The 18,072-nt window shown below is 34.8% G+C and overlaps 1 protein-coding gene across 1 annotated transcript in view; it reads left to right on the top strand.

The window, feature by feature from the left end:
• The window catches only part of Rfx6 (regulatory factor X6), a 50,597-nt gene extending 32,974 nt beyond the window's left edge, over positions 1 to 17,623 (top strand). The window contains exons 8-19 of the mRNA XM_026394092.2: positions 2,357 to 2,434; positions 2,550 to 2,663; positions 3,978 to 4,027; positions 6,358 to 6,517; positions 7,403 to 7,547; positions 8,192 to 8,301; positions 9,366 to 9,483; positions 11,134 to 11,256; positions 11,905 to 12,111; positions 13,219 to 13,731; positions 14,436 to 14,648; positions 17,448 to 17,623. Coding sequence (XP_026249877.2) covers positions 2,357 to 2,434; positions 2,550 to 2,663; positions 3,978 to 4,027; positions 6,358 to 6,517; positions 7,403 to 7,547; positions 8,192 to 8,301; positions 9,366 to 9,483; positions 11,134 to 11,256; positions 11,905 to 12,111; positions 13,219 to 13,731; positions 14,436 to 14,648; positions 17,448 to 17,623 — 2,007 coding nt within the window. The remainder of the gene's footprint in view (positions 1 to 2,356; positions 2,435 to 2,549; positions 2,664 to 3,977; positions 4,028 to 6,357; positions 6,518 to 7,402; positions 7,548 to 8,191; positions 8,302 to 9,365; positions 9,484 to 11,133; positions 11,257 to 11,904; positions 12,112 to 13,218; positions 13,732 to 14,435; positions 14,649 to 17,447) is intronic.
• Positions 17,624 to 18,072: the final 449 nt, after the last annotated feature.

The following is an 18,072-nucleotide window of genomic DNA, read 5'->3' as shown; positions in this document are numbered from 1 at the left end:
ATCGTGAACATATTTACTGTGTAAATATATTTGGTGAGAGAAAGAGGAAGAGGGAGAGCAAGTAACAAAGAAAAATAGAGAAGCAAAGAACTTACTCCAATAGTTGATTTTATTTTCTCTGCTACCCTCCAAAGAATTCCTTACATCTTACTTTGAAAGACTGGTACCTCAGGTACCAAGTGCTTTATGACTTCTGGTTTTTAAGTTCTTCCCTAGTGAACTCTTTCATGAGCACTAGAGACTGACATTCCTCTTGTCCCTTGAGGACAGCTGAGCCCTTTCACCTTCTAGCCAGTAGTCAAATTCCCCAGGTAACTTGTCAATTCTTAAGAGTGTGTGGCTGAAGCTAAACATTTGAACCACCTGTTTCATTAAGGCAGATGAATGGAGACTACTCAGTGAGAAGCTGACCCCAGGGAGATGAAGTACTAGTTGTAATACTAAAAATTTTTGATGATTTGTGTACAAAACTATTCATTTTGACACAAATAATTAGAAATACTCCTGGAAATAAGAGCTTATTTTTAGTTAGTAGGTTTTAGTGCTCAAAGGATAAATTTTTGATGGTGGTTATAACTTCCCTTCCATATTTCATTTTGTCTTCTTATTTAAAAAGTGTGTCTTGGTGTTACATATAAAAATAAAATAGCATTGCCTACCAAATAGCAAGTGTCATGTGCATTGATCATAAAATATCCTGCTAGTGTTTTCCTGTAGTTAACAACTCTCATCATCATGACCTACATCATTGTGAACTAGACCACACAGATGTGTGTGCTCTCACTTGGCAGCAGGAATAGAGACACAAATGCAAAGTGTTGAGATGGAACAGGCCCATTACCACCACTACCCTAGGTACTATTGTGATCCATTAATTTTTTGACATGTACTACAGATCACTCTGACCACGCTATATGTGCTAATTCATTTATACCTCATAACAACTCTATTATATTTTTAACAATATATCATGTCAGCTTCACAAATGAGGAAATGAAAGCACATAAATGTTAAGTAGCTTGTCTAATGTCACATAGGAAGGAGCAGTTTAGAGCTAGGATTAAAATTCAGGTAATGAAGAAATAAAGCTCTCATTTTTAACATTTTTGAATTTATCTTGTTGTAATCCTTTATAAGTTTTATAATATGTTTAAAGATTTCTATATTTATTGCTAGTTTTTTATTTTTCATTTTTGGCCATGCTGGGGGTGAATCTAGCTGCTGTGACACTGAGCTACATCCCCAGCCAAACTGTTCAGAATTGTTTAAACTATGGAGTCAAATATCCATAGTAATTTGGAAATAGAGACTGTTTATAATAGACACTCAATATCTGAAGCATCTTTTTTTCTGGTAAATGCATCATTTAATGTTATTGCTAGTTCTAGATAATATTTAGTAAGCTCTCATTATGTGCCAGGCACAGTTCTCTGTATAGCTCCTCATACTTTGTTTGACTTTATTAACACCATATGAGTAATATAGTATTACTACTTAAAAAGCTTAGGGCTCAGAAATAGAGCAAATTGGAGCTGGGGTTGGGGCTCAGCAGTAGCGCACTTGCCTGGCATGTGTGAGGCACTGGGTTAGGATTTTCAGCACCACATATAAATACATAAATAAAATAAAGGTCTATCAACAACTTAAAGAAAAAGAAATAGAGCAAATTGTATAATCACATCTGGTCAGTCATATAGGGGAGCTTGGCACTCAAGTTGAACTGACTCCAGAATCAAAACTTGAAACCACTTTGCCACATTGCTTCAAGCATCCATTTAATAAAACTGTGTGAAGAGTTCATGTATTTTACTTTTTTGGGGGGTTACCAGGAATTGAATTCACGGGCACTTGACCAATGAGTCACATCCTAGCCCTATTTTTTTATTTTATTTAGAAACAGGGTCTCACTATTGCATAGCACTTTGCTGTTGCTGAGGCTAGCTTTGAACACGAGATCCTCCTGCCTCAGCCTCCCAAGCCACTGGGATTACAAGCATGTGCCACAGCACCCAGCTCATGTATTTTACTATTTAATGTTTATTTTCCTAATAAAAGTCATTTTCTTATTAGGCAGAATATTAGGATGTTGCTTTGGACCACAGTTTCCTGGATAACTACTTTTTTCACCATTGTTCTTATCTGGTACTATAGTCACTATTTTTCTTGCCTTTCTCCCCTCACAAGGCAGAGAGTCCCTTGAAATAAAGATTTTTGCCTTCATTTTTGATCCTCAGCATTGAACATAAAGCCAAGTGCACAACATAAAGCCAAGCTTATAAAATGTGTGTAGAATAAATGAACAAATAAAGGCACTATTACAGAATGCTTTTGTTAAGTTTTTTCTTTCTTGAAATAGGTTAATACTCTCATAATGATGTACAAAACTCACTGCCAGTGTATCCTGGACAATGCAATTAATGGAAACTTTGAGGAGGTAAGGATGACAAACGAATGCTTTCTTGACTATATTATAAATGTTTTCAGGCCCTGTTCTTAATGAGGTCATACTAAAGGAAAATTTTAACATATGTATTTTTCTCTACAACTAGATCCAGCACTTCTTATTACACTTTTGGCAAGGAATGCCTGATCACCTTCTTCCCCTGCTTGAAAATCCTGTTATCATTGACATATTCTGTGTTTGTGATTCAATTCTTTATAAGGTAAACTCTTTAGAGTGTTTTTAATGTGAAACATTTATTTCTTTAAAATAACATTTTAATATAAATTCTTGTAATGCATACACTACCTATAAGCAATTTAATCATGCATGTTTAATGGTTTATGTATTTTAATAGAAATTTGTATCAAGAAAAACAAGTTTCATTTCTGTTTATAACCAAGAATGATTCTAAATGTGACATATTTGACAAAATATGAAAACTTAGTTAATTTTTATTAACTATCTAATGTATTTTCAGATTAAAATAATATAGTGACTATTTCACAATAGTGTTTTCAGGAAAAGCAGAATTTTAGGACTAATAACTAATAACTATTCTGAAAAATTCTAACTTTAATGCATTTATGTCCTATTCTGTTCTTAACCCAAATAAGAGTCCCCAGATCTTAGTTGGCATGAAAAACCAAGCTTATTAGCAAGCTAGTTGCCATTTCCAGGTTCTCAGCTTTGCAGAAATTAAAGCAGAAACTAGGCAGACTCTGTCCAGGTACACATTTGCAGATCCAATAAAGGTGGATTGGCCTAAGCCAGAATGTGGGAGCTCATATTTTCATTTTCTGTTTAGTTATCACTCATCACAGGAGAAGACAATGGAGAAATAAGTGCAGGATTTTCTTTGCCGTTAGTTGAAGATGGGAAAAAGAGAGCAAGGAGTGTCTGCTATTCTCATTGAATAAGAATACCATTATTTAGAGGGAGAAGATTCAATTTGCACCAACTGATTGTCTTTAATGCTTAACACTCAAAGCAGGCAACCAGAGGTGAAACAGAGGCAGTAGCTCTGAAAGAGTATCAAAAAGACCTGGGCTCATGCACATGCACATGCACACACATTTGCCACCATCAAAGCAAAACTGTTTTTTTCAGCTTTTCTAAGACATACTTTTAAAACATACCATGATCATTTGGTTTTCTTTTTAGTCCTACACAAAAATTTTGAGTTTAATATCATTAAATAAACTTAGTTTCTCCTCCGCATGTTGGACCCATGGATGCACAGTGAGCACAGTAAATAGGACAGTGCAAAGTGGGCTTCTGCCAGATCTTCATCCCACTTCTAGAGTGGTCAGCTTCTATTCCATAAACATTAAATGCTTACCAAGGCCAATCTATTGGTAATTAACATATGCATCCACATACAACTCACACATTCATTTTAGAGATAAATTATAACTTTCAGAAAGGAATAACTATGTAGGAAGCTAAGAAGAAAAGCAATTAACAAGTAATATGTCTTTAGCCATAGAAATACTAAGGAGAGACTTATGTTAATTCATTTCTGCTTGTTATTAAGGTTCTTACAGATGTTCTCATTCCTGCAACAATGCAAGAAATGCCTGAAAGGTACGTCCAGTAAATAAAAAATAATAATTTCACTTTATACCTTTATACCTTATGTTAAAGGAAAACATTAAGCAGTAATTAATTTATTTATCAAGGAGAATGTTTTTCTACTTCTGTTTTTTGAATTGGCTGGAGGAGATGTACCTCAATCCTTATGTTTGAACCTCATTGAACAAAATGAGTGGAATCCCTGAAATTTCTTTAAGAGTCACCAAAAAGTGGTACTTAAATGGGACTGACCTTCAAGGTACTGAGAAAGTCCTTCAATGGAAATTAACTGGAGGAAGATAAATGGAGATAATTGATGGAAAATAACCACAATAATAAAAACTATAAGGAAAGTTATTCTGTTTTCATTATGAACTTTGATCTTAATTGTAAAAATCAGGAGGCCAACATAATAAAATCATTACCTTCTTTTAACAAAGAAATAAGATCTCAAATAGTTTATTGAAATGATACCTGAAGATTTTTCACAAAGCTTTTCCAATGTGTGAACAAGAGGAACTAGAAAAAAAAACAGCCTTTTTTCCCTTGAAAACAAATCTAATGAAATAAGGAAAATTATTTTAATATTGGGAGAAGACAAATTTATTTAGGGATGGACATATCTGGTCCTCAAATTTTGATTTATCTTTTTCTCTGGATTGTTTGATTTGTTTATGTAATAAATTATATTGATCTGGTTCCTAGTCATTTAATTATCTATTATAGTCTTTAAACATCTAAACTGTACTCTGCTTTATGTTTGTATTTATTTATTTGTTGGTATTGTGGATTGAACTCTAATCTGTGCTCTCTGTCAGATATATCTAGCATTTCTGGGTCATAGCAGGATATCGGTGCTAACTTAGTGGCAGGCATCTGATCACAAGACTGTTTCAAATAGTAATAATAGCTGACTGGTAGTAAATACAACATAGGCTTTGAGACTACATAAATCATTTAATTCTTATAACAAATCTGAGCTGTTCATTGTTGAGAAGAAAAACATACATAAATGCATATTAAAGCTTCAAACTTACCATATTCCTAATGTCTGAGATTATTGTCTCACAGACATTCTTCAAGGTATATCTAGAAATATACACCTTTTTACAAATAGAACCATAGTACTCATACTACAGAGGTACAATTTAAGAACATATCCATTTCAATAGATGGAGATCAACATTATCTTTTCGAGTGGTATCATAAATTTCCAGCATCGGAGAACACTGTACTTTAACCAATTTATTATCTTTGAATAATTGGATTTTTTTCTTTACACACAATGTGTCATCTAACTCTGAAGTACTGTATGTTCCCAAAATTCTCAAATGAGGAACCTGGGAGCAGAAAGAAGTTAATTTATCTTCCCAGAGTAAAAAGCAAAACCTCTATTTTGACTCCAAACCCTACCTACTCTTTTTCTGTATCATGTCACTGATCCTCAAAACATGTACCATCCCAAATATATTTATATTTGTTGAGATAAGATATGAAGTTTTTAGACTGATTTTAATATCTTATAATATCTCTATAGTCAATAGTTTTCTAGATTGGGCCTAAAATTAGTCTGCTTTTGGTAATTCATTATCAAAATTATATTTGGATTATAGAAGTATGTTAATAATACTTAGTAATAACAGATATTTAGTAATAACAGATATCCTGCTATTACTAAAATCAATATTAAATGCACAAAATGTTGTTATGATCTTAATGTGATGTCTCTCAATAAGCTAAGATATATAAAACATCAAGCTTATACTTACATTTTCCCAGGGATATATTTTATAGAAAATGATTAAACTGTGAGCTAATGTTAATAGTAAAGCATTAGCCGAGTGTGGTGGCACACGGCTGTAATCCCAGCAGCTGAGGAGGTTGAGGCAGGAGGATGGAGAGTTCAAAGCCAGTCTCCGCAATCATGAGATGCTAAGCAACTCAGTGAGACCCTGACTCTAAATAAAATGCAAAATAGAGCTGGGGGTGTGTCTCAGTGGTCAAATGCTTGGGTTCAATCCCTGGTATCCCCCTTTATCCCCCCCCAAAAGCATTAATTATTAAGTATTCCCTGAATTCCAGAGTTTAACCTGGGCATTTTCCATGAATTATTTCATATAATCCTCACAATAATCCTGTGACCAGATGCTGTTCTTATTCCTATTTAACAAACGAGGAACTTGAGAAAATTGAATATTTTGATCAAGATGATAAATGGCAAACCCAGGCTGAGGCTGTCTCACTTCAAATTCATGCTTTTATATAAAACTAACATAAAACACCCTTAATGCTTTTTTCTTTTTTTAAAACAATGTAGCTTTAACACATAGTTTTCTTTTTAGCTTACTAGCAGATATAAGAAATTTTGCTAAAAATTGGGAACAGTGGGTTGTTTCATCCTTGGAAAACTTGCCAGAAGCCCTAACTGACAAGAAAATACCCATTGTGCGAAGATTTGTATCTTCTCTGAAGCGACAAACATCGTTTTTACATCTTGCTCAGGTAGGTGGGTAAGTTTAGTGTTGAGTAACCAAATAAAAAATGAATCTTTTGATCAGAGAAGATAGAGGAACTTTCATAGACTAAAGGAAACTAAACAGATAGCATGCAAAATGGAGTATGTAATTCTAGAGTCAATATCAGAGCTAAAAAGGATGTTAATGGGAAAATGTTGAAATTTGAATTCCTGCCATAGTTGAGTTAATACTATTGTGCCAATGAAATATTGATATTGGTAATGTACCATGCTTATGCCACAGAAAAAAGCTGAATGGAGGGTATGTGAAAAGTCTGCACTATCTTTGCAACTTTTCTGTGACTTAAAATTATTTTAAAATAAAAAGTTAAAAAAAACATGCAAACAAAACATGAAATTCTTATCTTGTGAATCCAATGGATACAAGTTAAGGTTGTAAGGAATGAGAAATCTGATATTGTGAAAATCACACATGCAACACACTTTAAACTGCTACTAATCATGGTTCTTTTAGATAAGAGAAGAACAGACATAATTCTTAAATTAGGAATACCATGTATTATTAAATAAGTTTTACTGCCCCAAATGATTACTTACTTTCTAAAGGTTTTTAGTCCCCTAAATTTTAAAAGACTAGCTGGAAATAGTTTCATAAAAGAAATGTAACATTTTAATATCCTTACTGTGTGACAAATGGGCAAATTAAATAAATAAATAAATAAATTTTAAATTTAAACATAAATTTTCAAATTTTTAACAGAGATGATCATAAGTCACAGCTATTGCTTTGAATTTTAAGATGAAAAATAATTTATGCATGATTCTTTTCCCTCAAGGAATTTTTTGTTGAAGAAAACTTTAGATAGATGATAAATGATATAGTGTAGTATCTTTTTACTTTTTCTGTGCAGATTGCAAGACCAGCTCTCTTTGACCAGCATGTTGTGAATTCTATGATATCTGATATTGAAAAGGTTGACTTGAATAGTATTGGATCTCAGGCCCTTCTTACCATTTCTGGTAGCGCAGACACTGAATCTGATATCTATAGTGAACGTAAGTTCATTTTCTTTATAAAGAACAAGGTTTCTGAACTTTGGCCCTATTGGCATTTTGGAGGAATGTGTTGTGCGTTGTAGGATGTTGTAGCCTGGCCTCTCTCCACTAGACACCAGTGGCAGCATCCCCTAGTTATGACAACCAAAAACATCATATTTGCCAAATGGCTCTTGGCTGCAAGGTGAAATCTGAGAAGCTCTCTTTATAGACAAGTTTTTAACTTCTAAAGAATCAAGGATCTTCAGAAAGAAGGAAATTAATTATCTTGACTTGGTTGTTTCACTAGCTTTCAACTAATCTGTTCCATATAATAAAAACACCAAGTTAAAAATGAATATTTAACTATATTAATTTTCTTATTCTCTAGTATCTGAATATATCTGTACATATATACATATATAACACATAAACCTATATTTGAGTGTTATTAAGGTAGACATTAAAATTAAAGTGTAGAGTACTAGGCATTTTTTGTTACTGTTCTTAGGCTATTGAATAAGTTCTCTTCATACATTTCACTTAATCTGTCTTTCCCTTTTGTGACATAAAATTATTAATGATTTGTAAATTCTAGGTTTTCTCTTGGGTTCAAAGTAGATGCAAAGTTCTTCTTTCTTCTCTTTTCTTTTTTGACATGGCAGAAGACTCTGTCATTGTGTTCCAAGAACTGAAGGATCTCCTTAAGAAGAATGCCACTGTGGAGGCTTTTATTGAATGGTTGGATACAGTAGTAGAACAGAGAGTTATTAAGGTACTTTATTTTTAAAAAAAAAAATTTAGTTGTCTCTGTCCCTTTATTTTATTTATTTTACACATGCTAGGCAAGTGCTCTACCACTGAGCTACCACTTCAGCACTGTTAAGATGCTTTTTAATAACAGATTTGAGAAAATAATTTTTTTTGTTAAGAATAAATGCTAAATTGGATATAATTTCTTGACTTTTTTTTTAAGGTGGAAGACTGTATAAAAAATGTTTTTGGGGAAATTCTGAAGCTCTACAAATAAGGCAGCCCAAATATCTAAATTAGGAAGATATCAGATTTGAAAGCCCTGGGCCTGGGTTTAATACTGTTTCTCCTTTCCCAACCAAGAGCAATATTCCTTCCCTGTCAGTCAAGAAAGTTACACCTGAGTAACTTCATTAGTGAAAGATAAACTCAGCAACTGGAAAGATATAGTCCTTTTTTAAAAAGCAAGTTTTCATAAATGCTGAAAGAAAATATTCTTTTCAATATTACCTTTTTGTAATACTAAATTTTAAAAGCTCAGTATTTTTTGTTTTCTATTTGTCTTCTTCATTTTTTTTCTGTTAATCTTCAAGCCATCCATCATGAAGCAAGGCAATAAGAACAAATATATCCATCACTAGTTGGGGTGAGCTATTCATATCAAGAAAACCAGTTATAGTCTGGGGACGTTTTTTCATTCTGGAAGGAAAACAGATTTTCATTCAAGACCTGAGAAGTCTGTTAATCATTCACGGAAATATATAACCCCCTTTCACACTTTATATTATGTTCTTTTAAACCCTCTATCAGAAAATTAAAAGATAAAAACATTTTGTAAAGTATCTCATTTTGTTGTCTAATTCTATTGGGAAACAATGTTATTTAGAGTATACTTTTTAACCCTTAAAATGGAAGCAAAGACAGGCCAAAATTAAAATCCCTGGACAGGTCATGTTATTTGATGAAACAAAGAACATGTCGTGCCATCTGTCCATTTAGACAGTGTATCTACCTTGATCTAACATAGTATACATGGAATGATGAAATGACAGATTTTGTGGTTTCATTTTGTTTCTTTTCTTTTAGACCAGCAAACAAAATGGAAGATCATTAAAGAAGAGGGCCCAGGACTTTTTGCTGAAGTGGAGCTTTCTTGGTGCTCGAGTCATGCATAATCTCACCTTGAACAATGCTTCCAGTTTTGGTATCCTATGTGCCTTATAAAAGCCTTACATGAGTTATACCATTCATCCCCAGTCACATCTGCTGTCTATTTTTAAGTCTATTACCACATCACTTCTCAAACACTGTCTGAATATCAGCTAGTAAAAAATAGTAGTTATAACAATATATCTCTTTTGAACTTAAAATGATGTAGAGCTAATAAAATCTATTGTTTGAAAAATTTAAATGTCACTAAAATAAAACTGTAAATGGAAAACTAGTAATGCAAATGCATTGATATAGAAGTAAAAAACACTTGGAAATTTTATTCAATAAAAGAAAGTTTATTAACTATTATAAAAAAAAAGAAAAAGAAACTGGTAGTTATGAGCTTGGTTGTAGAGTCAGACTTCATGTTGGGTTAAATCCTACACTTTCTCTCCAGCTGTGGCTTTACCTAAGCCAGGCTGCTCACTGAAGAAGGTGCAGAATACTCGTTTCCTAAGAACTATGTAGATGCTTTAGTAAGATGATGTATACAAAAACAAGTTGCTAAACTCAGTAGATACTTAATGAACAGCAGCCATTATCATTAAATCACACTGGTACTTGGATAATTGTCTTTGTTAAACCAAATAACTGACATTATTTTCAAGATAGTGCTCATTTTAATATGGCCATTTTTTTTTTACATCTGTTTTCCTGGCATCTGTATAGTTGTATTTCAGGAATGGAAGAGCAACACTCTATTAAATTTATGAACTCCCTTTCTTGATCTCAATGACTTATAAAATAAATCAGATCAAATTAGCTTTTTCAAAAATTGGCTACTCTCTTTTTTCTAAAATTTCTGAGATTCCCATTGTATAGTTATAATGCTAAAGTTATGGGCAGTAACTCTGTGTTTAGTAGTTGCTGATTTCAAGATATCTTCACATTATCAAATAGATTGCAATTAACTAAGTTTTAAAATTTAACATCCAATGCAATTAAATCAAACCAGCAAACTTGTGCTGAAGGATGAACAAAATACAGTGTGTCTATTATTTAAAATAAACTTGCTTATATTTTAGATTTCTTAAAATATATAAGATTGAAACCTTATCTTATTATGATAAAAAGACTTGTTGGGAAATCTGTCGAATAGCTAAAAAGACATTTAAAATTTTTCAGTACATCTTTCATGTAAAAATTACTTTTTTTCAAACCAAATAATATTTGTTTCAAGTTAGAAAGACATCTTTTCTTGATACTTTTCTCAGACCATTCTGGCCATTGTCTGATTATTCAGTACAAAGTAAACAGAAATAGAGCAGAGTAGAGCTCATTCTCCTCAGGTTAAACCTTATCACACTCCAGTGTGTGCCCTCTTAAAGCATAAAGCATGTCTCACTTTCATCCGTATTTTCCTTTGATGTAATTAGTGGCCAAAGAGCTGGCAGGACAGTATACACAGTGAGCTAGGCAGGCGGTACACAGAAAGATTAGAGACCCAAGTTAAGCATGTTGGTCTTTGCAGGTCATTTAAAGTCCAACAAGTATTTGTTTATTTCAGTTGCTCCTTGTAAAGTGTGGTGAGATGGTCACAAAGATAACTTCACTTTTCTTTCTCTTTCCCTCTCTCTCCTCGGTCCCTCTTTCTTCTTTCCACCTCACCATGTGCTCTCCCCTCTTCCCATTCATAACCAAGGTTCTTTCCATTTGATCCGAATGCTTCTCGATGAATACATTCTCCTGGCCATGGAGACACAGTTTAATAATGACAAAGAGCAGGAGTTACAGAATTTATTGGACAAGTATATGAAGAATTCAGGTACTATAAATAAGTAGTATGATTTTTATGTTTCTTTGTTTAAACTTAAGTTGAAAAATTTGCTTGTGTACAAGTTAAGTGGGTTCATAATAGTCTCAGAGTTTTTTTTCCAAACATGCCACTACTAACATCAGATACTAACATGAACAGGATGCTGTTTCTCTTCCATTTATACATAGATTAGTCAAAGTTTTTTCATTGGAAACTTTGAAGTTAACAAAATTGACATTCTTAACTTCTGAAAAGTTAAATGAAGCTGGAGAAGTGACTGTAGTTCAAAAAATAACTATAATTCAAGATAACCCATGTGGTATATTTCACATATAAGTAAGCTCTTCAGGAATTTAGAGAAAGAAGGAAACACATCTATTTGAGATGTGAAAACTTTCATCTTGAAGACTTCAGAGTAGACTATTTGGTGTCTCTCAGAATACATGTACACCCACAAATAACCAGCTAATAAAACCCAGCACCACACTGCCAAGAACAAAGGTCTACCCAACTTATTTCCCACAGAAAACTTGGCTTATGAATTTCCAGATTAATTACTTTACCCATGAAACATTCTCAGTGTCTTTTATTTGCTGGCTTATCAACTAGGAATATGGGAATGATTGAAGCTTCCTCACTTTAAAAAACTCTTTCCAGATGCAAGTAAAGCTGCCTTCACTGCCTCGCCAAGCTCATGCTTTCTGGCCAATCGGAATAAAGGAAGCTCTGTTTCCAGTGACACTGTGAAGAATGAAAGCCATGTGGACACAGCCTGCCTTCCTCTGCCATCCAGTCACCCTGGAGCTCTACCCCCTGCTCTTCACCCCTTCCCTGCTGGGAACACAGATAATATGCCACTCACAGGTACCCGTGGAGCAACAATGAGAACCACCTGGACTTCCACGTGTCTCAGAGGAACTTATTCCTTTACTTTCCTTAAAACTCCTAACCTCTAGGGATTCCAAGAATAAAAAGGGTTTCCTTAATTGGTTTGCAATATTTTATAGGATTTCAAATATTTTAGTTAAAATTTTGTGTAATTTTTTAGTGTTTTTGTATTTAAAGCAATTACCATTCACATTTTAACTAATGCTATTATTAACATGAGTATCATATTTGGGTGGTTGGTAAGTTATATTAGAAATATGAATAGTCCTCTTCTTTTAGTGGGAGGAAAAACTAGATTAGGTAACTATAAAATCCTTAAGATACTTTAAAGATCAAAAAAGGGAACACTTATTTGTTTTGGGTTTTGGGAAAGATTTCTCTTCCATTAAAAAGTAGATTTGGTCATTCTAGGATGATTATTACAATAATTTTGCCCTTTGGTCTAGGGTCCACTTTGTGTCAAAGACTATTCAATGGCTTGGACTAACTACTTGGAATATTTTAAATGTGTCTATTGCCTTGTGCCTTTTTTGAAACCTTTTTATGTACATTAATTCATTGGATTTTGAACCTGTAAGGGCCTTATCTTTCAGTGGTCTAATTCCCACCCATGGAAAATCAAAGGTGCAGGGAGTTGTTGCCATTCATAAACCACATGGCTCATCAGATGTTTTAAATTGATGGCTTTGAAGCCATGCCATTTTGACATTAGTGCATTTTTCTTTCACCCCAAACCATTTCACATTCAGCTTGCTTTTAATTATGGAGAAATTTGAGCATCTGACTCCCTTGCCCTTTGCAAGTGTGAGTACTAAATATCTTCAAATCTATAGGAGTACAAAGCCATCCCAGACTCTCTCTGGGAGACTCACTCTGGCTGTAACGTATACCTGCATTGTGAAGATGTGCGTATATTTTTAATTTGCATTTTCGTGCTCTCCATTCTAGTTATTTTTGGAGGGTAGGAATGAACCAAGTTGGGGGGAAAAAGTCATGCTAATATATTTACAAATATTTCTTAGAGATACAAGCCCATATACTTTAATTTGCCACTAAATGAATGCTCTGATAATTCCTTTCCAGGTCAAATGGAGCTTTCACAGGGTACTGGACATTTGATGACACCACCTATTTCTCCAGCCATGGCCAGTCGAGGAAGTGTCATTAACCAAGGGCCAATGGCAGGGAGACCCCCAAGTGTGGGCCCAGTACTCTCAGTTGCATCACATTGCTCAACATACCCAGAGACCATTTATCCTACTCTCTCTCAAAACAACCATGACTTTTATGGGGCCAACTCTAACTATCAGACTGTGTTTAGGGCACAGCCCCACCCCACACCAGGACTCTATCCTCATCGTCCTGAGCATAGTCGATGCATGGCCTGGACTGAACAGCAGCTTTCTAGAGACTTTTTCAGTGGCAGCTGTGCTGGGTCTCCATATAATTCTCGGCCACCTTCCAGCTATGGACCATCCTCACATGCCCAAGATTCACATAGTATGCAGTTTGTAAATACAGGAACCTTCAATTTCCTGAACAACACAGGGGCTGCCAGCTGCCAAGGAGCAACATTGCCTTCTAATTCACCTAATGGTATGAATTTTTAAAAGAATTTTCCTGGCTTTTGAGTAGACAATAAGTCAACATCAGCCATTGGGTTTCTGCCAAGTAGTATGTCAGCTCATGTAAGACTTCTAAAGACCACGGAGTCTTAGACATCTAGGGTGATATGTTCACAAAGAAGATTATTCCCTATTTTTTGTGGCTTTATTGAAGTTGTACACATTTCTTTAAAATGCCACACATTATGAAAAAATACCTTATGTCAAACTACATACATGAAACCAGCCTTAACAGGCAGGGAAAAGAATGTTCTTTCCTTTGAAAGTATTTTTAATGGAGAATGTTCTTCAAAAGAACTAAAAGCAGATTTAAGACTGAGACCAAAACTGTTAGGCCAATAAAATCTTGAAGGGCGCTATAAAGACCTGTGGATGCCTTCAGCCACCAAAATTAGCTTTGTGTAGTCAGACCTTATTAATTTGGATAAGTAAATTATAACAAAAGTGCAGTCTATGTCTCAAAGTTATAATGTGACAATTCCTCTTTGAAAAAAAGCACAAACCTAGCATAGTAAACCATATCCATATAAGCACAAATCCAAGTCTATAGCAAACAGATGTAATATTTACAGTTTGATATCTTTAAGGCTCTGCCCAATTGCCTTGTGGCTTTTTCCTTCCTGGACTGTTCTTTGTAATAAGCTAATAGCACATTCTCAACACTTTCTCTTCTAGGCTACTACGGAAGCAATATAAACTACCCAGAGTCTCATAGGCTCGGGTCAATGGTGAATCAACATGTTTCTGTCATCAGCAGCATCCGCTCACTCCCTCCATACAGTGACATCCATGACCCACTTAACATTTTAGATGACAGCAGTAGAAAGCAGACCAGTTCGTTCTATGCAGATGCATCATCTCCAGCTGCGTGTCGGACTCCAGTAGTAGGTAAGTTACTTTAGTAGTTCTTGAAAATGGTTTTTAAAAAGTGGCTTTTAAATGGGGCTTACCTCAAATATGCAGCATCACTTAGTAGAAACTGTTGAGGTGAACTGGGCATGTACCTTTCTGCTGCCAGTTTGTTACTTTGGATATGAAGTTGCATCTTTGTATCTGAATATACTGTTAGTAACGATTTTCTAGGTCTCATTCCACATATCACTGCTGTGAGATCTACTGCTGGGTCTATTTTTCTTTCCAAAAGAATAGTCGGCATCTTTTATGAATGCAAAAAATCAATATAACCTGTCAAGTGCAGTTTAAAAGACAGTAAGTTTTAGGAGGATTCTGATGATGTCTTTTTTCTTATTGTCTCTTGATTACTGTTGGACTCTTGTCTCTTTTAGGTCCCATAATAGCCATCACTACCTGAAACCACTCTGAAACTTTTTTTTAAGTTGTAAAGGGGCATAATACATTTATTTTATTTATTTATTTTTATGTGATGCTGAGGATCAAACCCAGTGCCTCACACATTCTAGGCAAGTGCTCTACCACTGAGTTACCACCCCAGCCCTAGCCCCAAATTTTAAAAATGGTGTCCTATTAAGGAGTTACTAGAATTTTCTCAATTTTGTACCAAATGAAATTAAGCATCGCTATAAAATGTTTCTATTTAACTTAATTTAATTTACTATTTAAATAAAAATGTGGAAATTTGTGACTTGCCTTGTAGAACCCTAGCTGCTTCTTCCAACCCATTTGCTATTACTGAGCCCCACTTATGAAGAAATTCATCAGCTTGTACTAGATGTATCACCAGCACTTCTTAAACTTTCTGCCACATAGTAGGAATTCAATAAGTCTGTGAGTGAAGAAGGAGGAAAAACTAAATCTAGGGACTAGAGGTGTAGCTCAATAGCACATGTTAGCATGTGCAAGGCTCTGGGTTCAATCCTTAATATCAAAAGCAAACATAAAACAAAAATTGAAATTTATACATATATTTTGTCTAATTAATTAGTATGTTATCACTGAAAACATATATTTTGAAACTAAATATATAAATTAGTTTCTGAAATTACTAATGAGGTATCACAGGGCAAGTATATATTCAACCAGTAACAATCAGAGTGTTAATATTTATATCAGATGGTTGAAATCATCCAGTGGAATTGATTTTAGACTAGCATAAGTAAAGGGCATTGGCACCCAAGCAGAGAAAAAGGGAAAATGAGATAAATTCCATCTCTCCTCACTCAGTGTACTTTTCTAATAATTCAGTAGGAAGCACTTCTTCCCTTCCTGTGACTGTCACAAATGCTCCCTGAGCAAAGTCTGAGAACCCATCTCCTGCTATCTGTAAATAGTCATTGCTTCTAGGCTACTCTAATGAAGCAGAAAATTCCACTTCAGGAAGTTTCCTCACCATGAGACTGAAACGTGCCACATTGCCATTGCTACTATTAGTTGTGTTTACCTGTAGAGATAATGGACACTTTGATGGAACACAGGTTGGGAGCAGGGTAGATTCCAAGCTGAAGTTGTCAGAGCTGGCTTTCGAGTAGATTGCAAAGTGGGTTTGAAAAGAGGGAGCAGTGTAAGTAAGTAAATGCTATAGGGGTAATCGGGGCCCACAATAGGCTTCCTTAATTGTATAGCCTGGTTCTTAGTTGCCATGAATGTGTCATCTCACAGTGAGAAGGCAGTGACCATACCTGAGGGAAATGCAGAGCTGGAGAGGAAGTTAGTGAGCTGTTTTTAGAATGGTCCATTTGTCAGAGACCATTCTAGGCTTGAGGATATGGAGGTGATTAGGCCATAGTTCCTACCTGGAAGAAGTTTAAAACATTCTAGGATGGGGAAAGTAAGGCAATGGATATGTGAACACAGGACTTAAAATGATAAATTCAGGTTCCCTGAGATCCATTAAATAGGGCAACATGGCAGGTGGTAACAGAGAAGCTGCTCAGGTAGGATGATTGGGATAGGAATCCTGAGGCAGAAACATTTAAATTGAAGTAGGGTGATAAGAAAGCAATGACATGAAGATCTGATGATTGAGTTCGAGGAAGGAGGAACAGCAATTGCAGGGTCTCTGAAACTGGAACACAATTGACAATTTCAATGGGCAGAGAGAAAGCCTGTGTGGGTTGAGCATAGTAAAGAAGGGAAAAAGGAACAAAACAAATAAAAAAGCAAGGATTTGCCTATGAAGAGTTTTATGAACCGGGGCCAACAGCTGGAATTTTCTTCCAAGAGTATGAGCAACCATTATACCATTTGAAAAGAAAGAATATGGTTTTGCTTTGCATTTTAGCAAGATCGTTGCAGTTGTTCTCTGGAGGATGAGAGAATGAGGCAAAGGCAAAAGTCATGAGAACAGTTAGGAGGCACGCTGTATCAGTCCAGGGAAGAGAAGGTAGTGGTTTGAACTGAAGCTGAGGAACTAGAGTAGGGGATAAGGGAAAATGAGATAAATTCCATCTCTCCTCACTCAGTGTACTTTTCTAATAATTCAGGAACTAGAGTAGGGGATATATTTTGTGGTAGGACTTAAGATGATATTGAGTTTCCTTTGTGAAATATTTACAAAAAAACCCCAACAATTTCTGGGAAAGTAACCAATTGAAAAAAAATAGAATAAAAGATGATTGCCCTGGCAAATTATATACACTCAAATTTCGAACAGGTGTACACTAAATGCAAAAATAAATACAGAAGCTGAGTTTAAAGAGAGTATCACTGGCAGAGAAAAGAAAATGTCAATTGGTTTTCAATTGGTGATTATATTTTCCTCCTTTACAGCTTCCAGCTTGCAAACCCCAATTCCTTCTTCATCATCCCAGTGTATGTATGGAACTTCCAATCAGTATCCAGCGCAAGAAACCTTGGACTCCCATGGAGCAAGCAGTAGAGAAATGGTGTCCTCTTTGCCACCCATCAACACTGTGTTTATGGGAACAGCAGCTGGAGGCACTTAAATTGACAATGTTGGGTGGGGGTGAAACTAAAAATCTCTACTGTGCAGATATCATTATTCCCTCAGTCTACAATGAGAATAAACAAAATGGAGCAGGCAGTGACTGGACACTGTTTTTCAAGTCACTGGTATATGGATAACTCCAAAGTGATTGGATATTCTTGCATAGTTTGCCTTACACACAAATAGTTTTAAATGTGATCTCATTATTAATCATAGTTTCCAATATTATTAAATGAAACCAGTGGAGAATTGAACATGCAAACATTTCAACTATGAAGATTTAATATTTTACTTTCTAATTTATTGAGAATCTTTATGCTCCTTCATTTTTGGTTTCTAAAACGGAGAAAAGTATATTTAATGCCTTTACAATACCTTTAATTTATTAGGATCTCGGAATCATTGTTTACTATTCCCTTATTTGACAAACAGTCAAATATATATGTT

Source organism: Urocitellus parryii, chromosome 8 (assembly GCF_045843805.1).
Source record: "Urocitellus parryii isolate mUroPar1 chromosome 8, mUroPar1.hap1, whole genome shotgun sequence".
Classification (NCBI taxonomy): Eukaryota; Metazoa; Chordata; class Mammalia; order Rodentia; family Sciuridae; genus Urocitellus; species Urocitellus parryii.
This window is presented reverse-complemented; position numbering and strand designations above follow the sequence as displayed.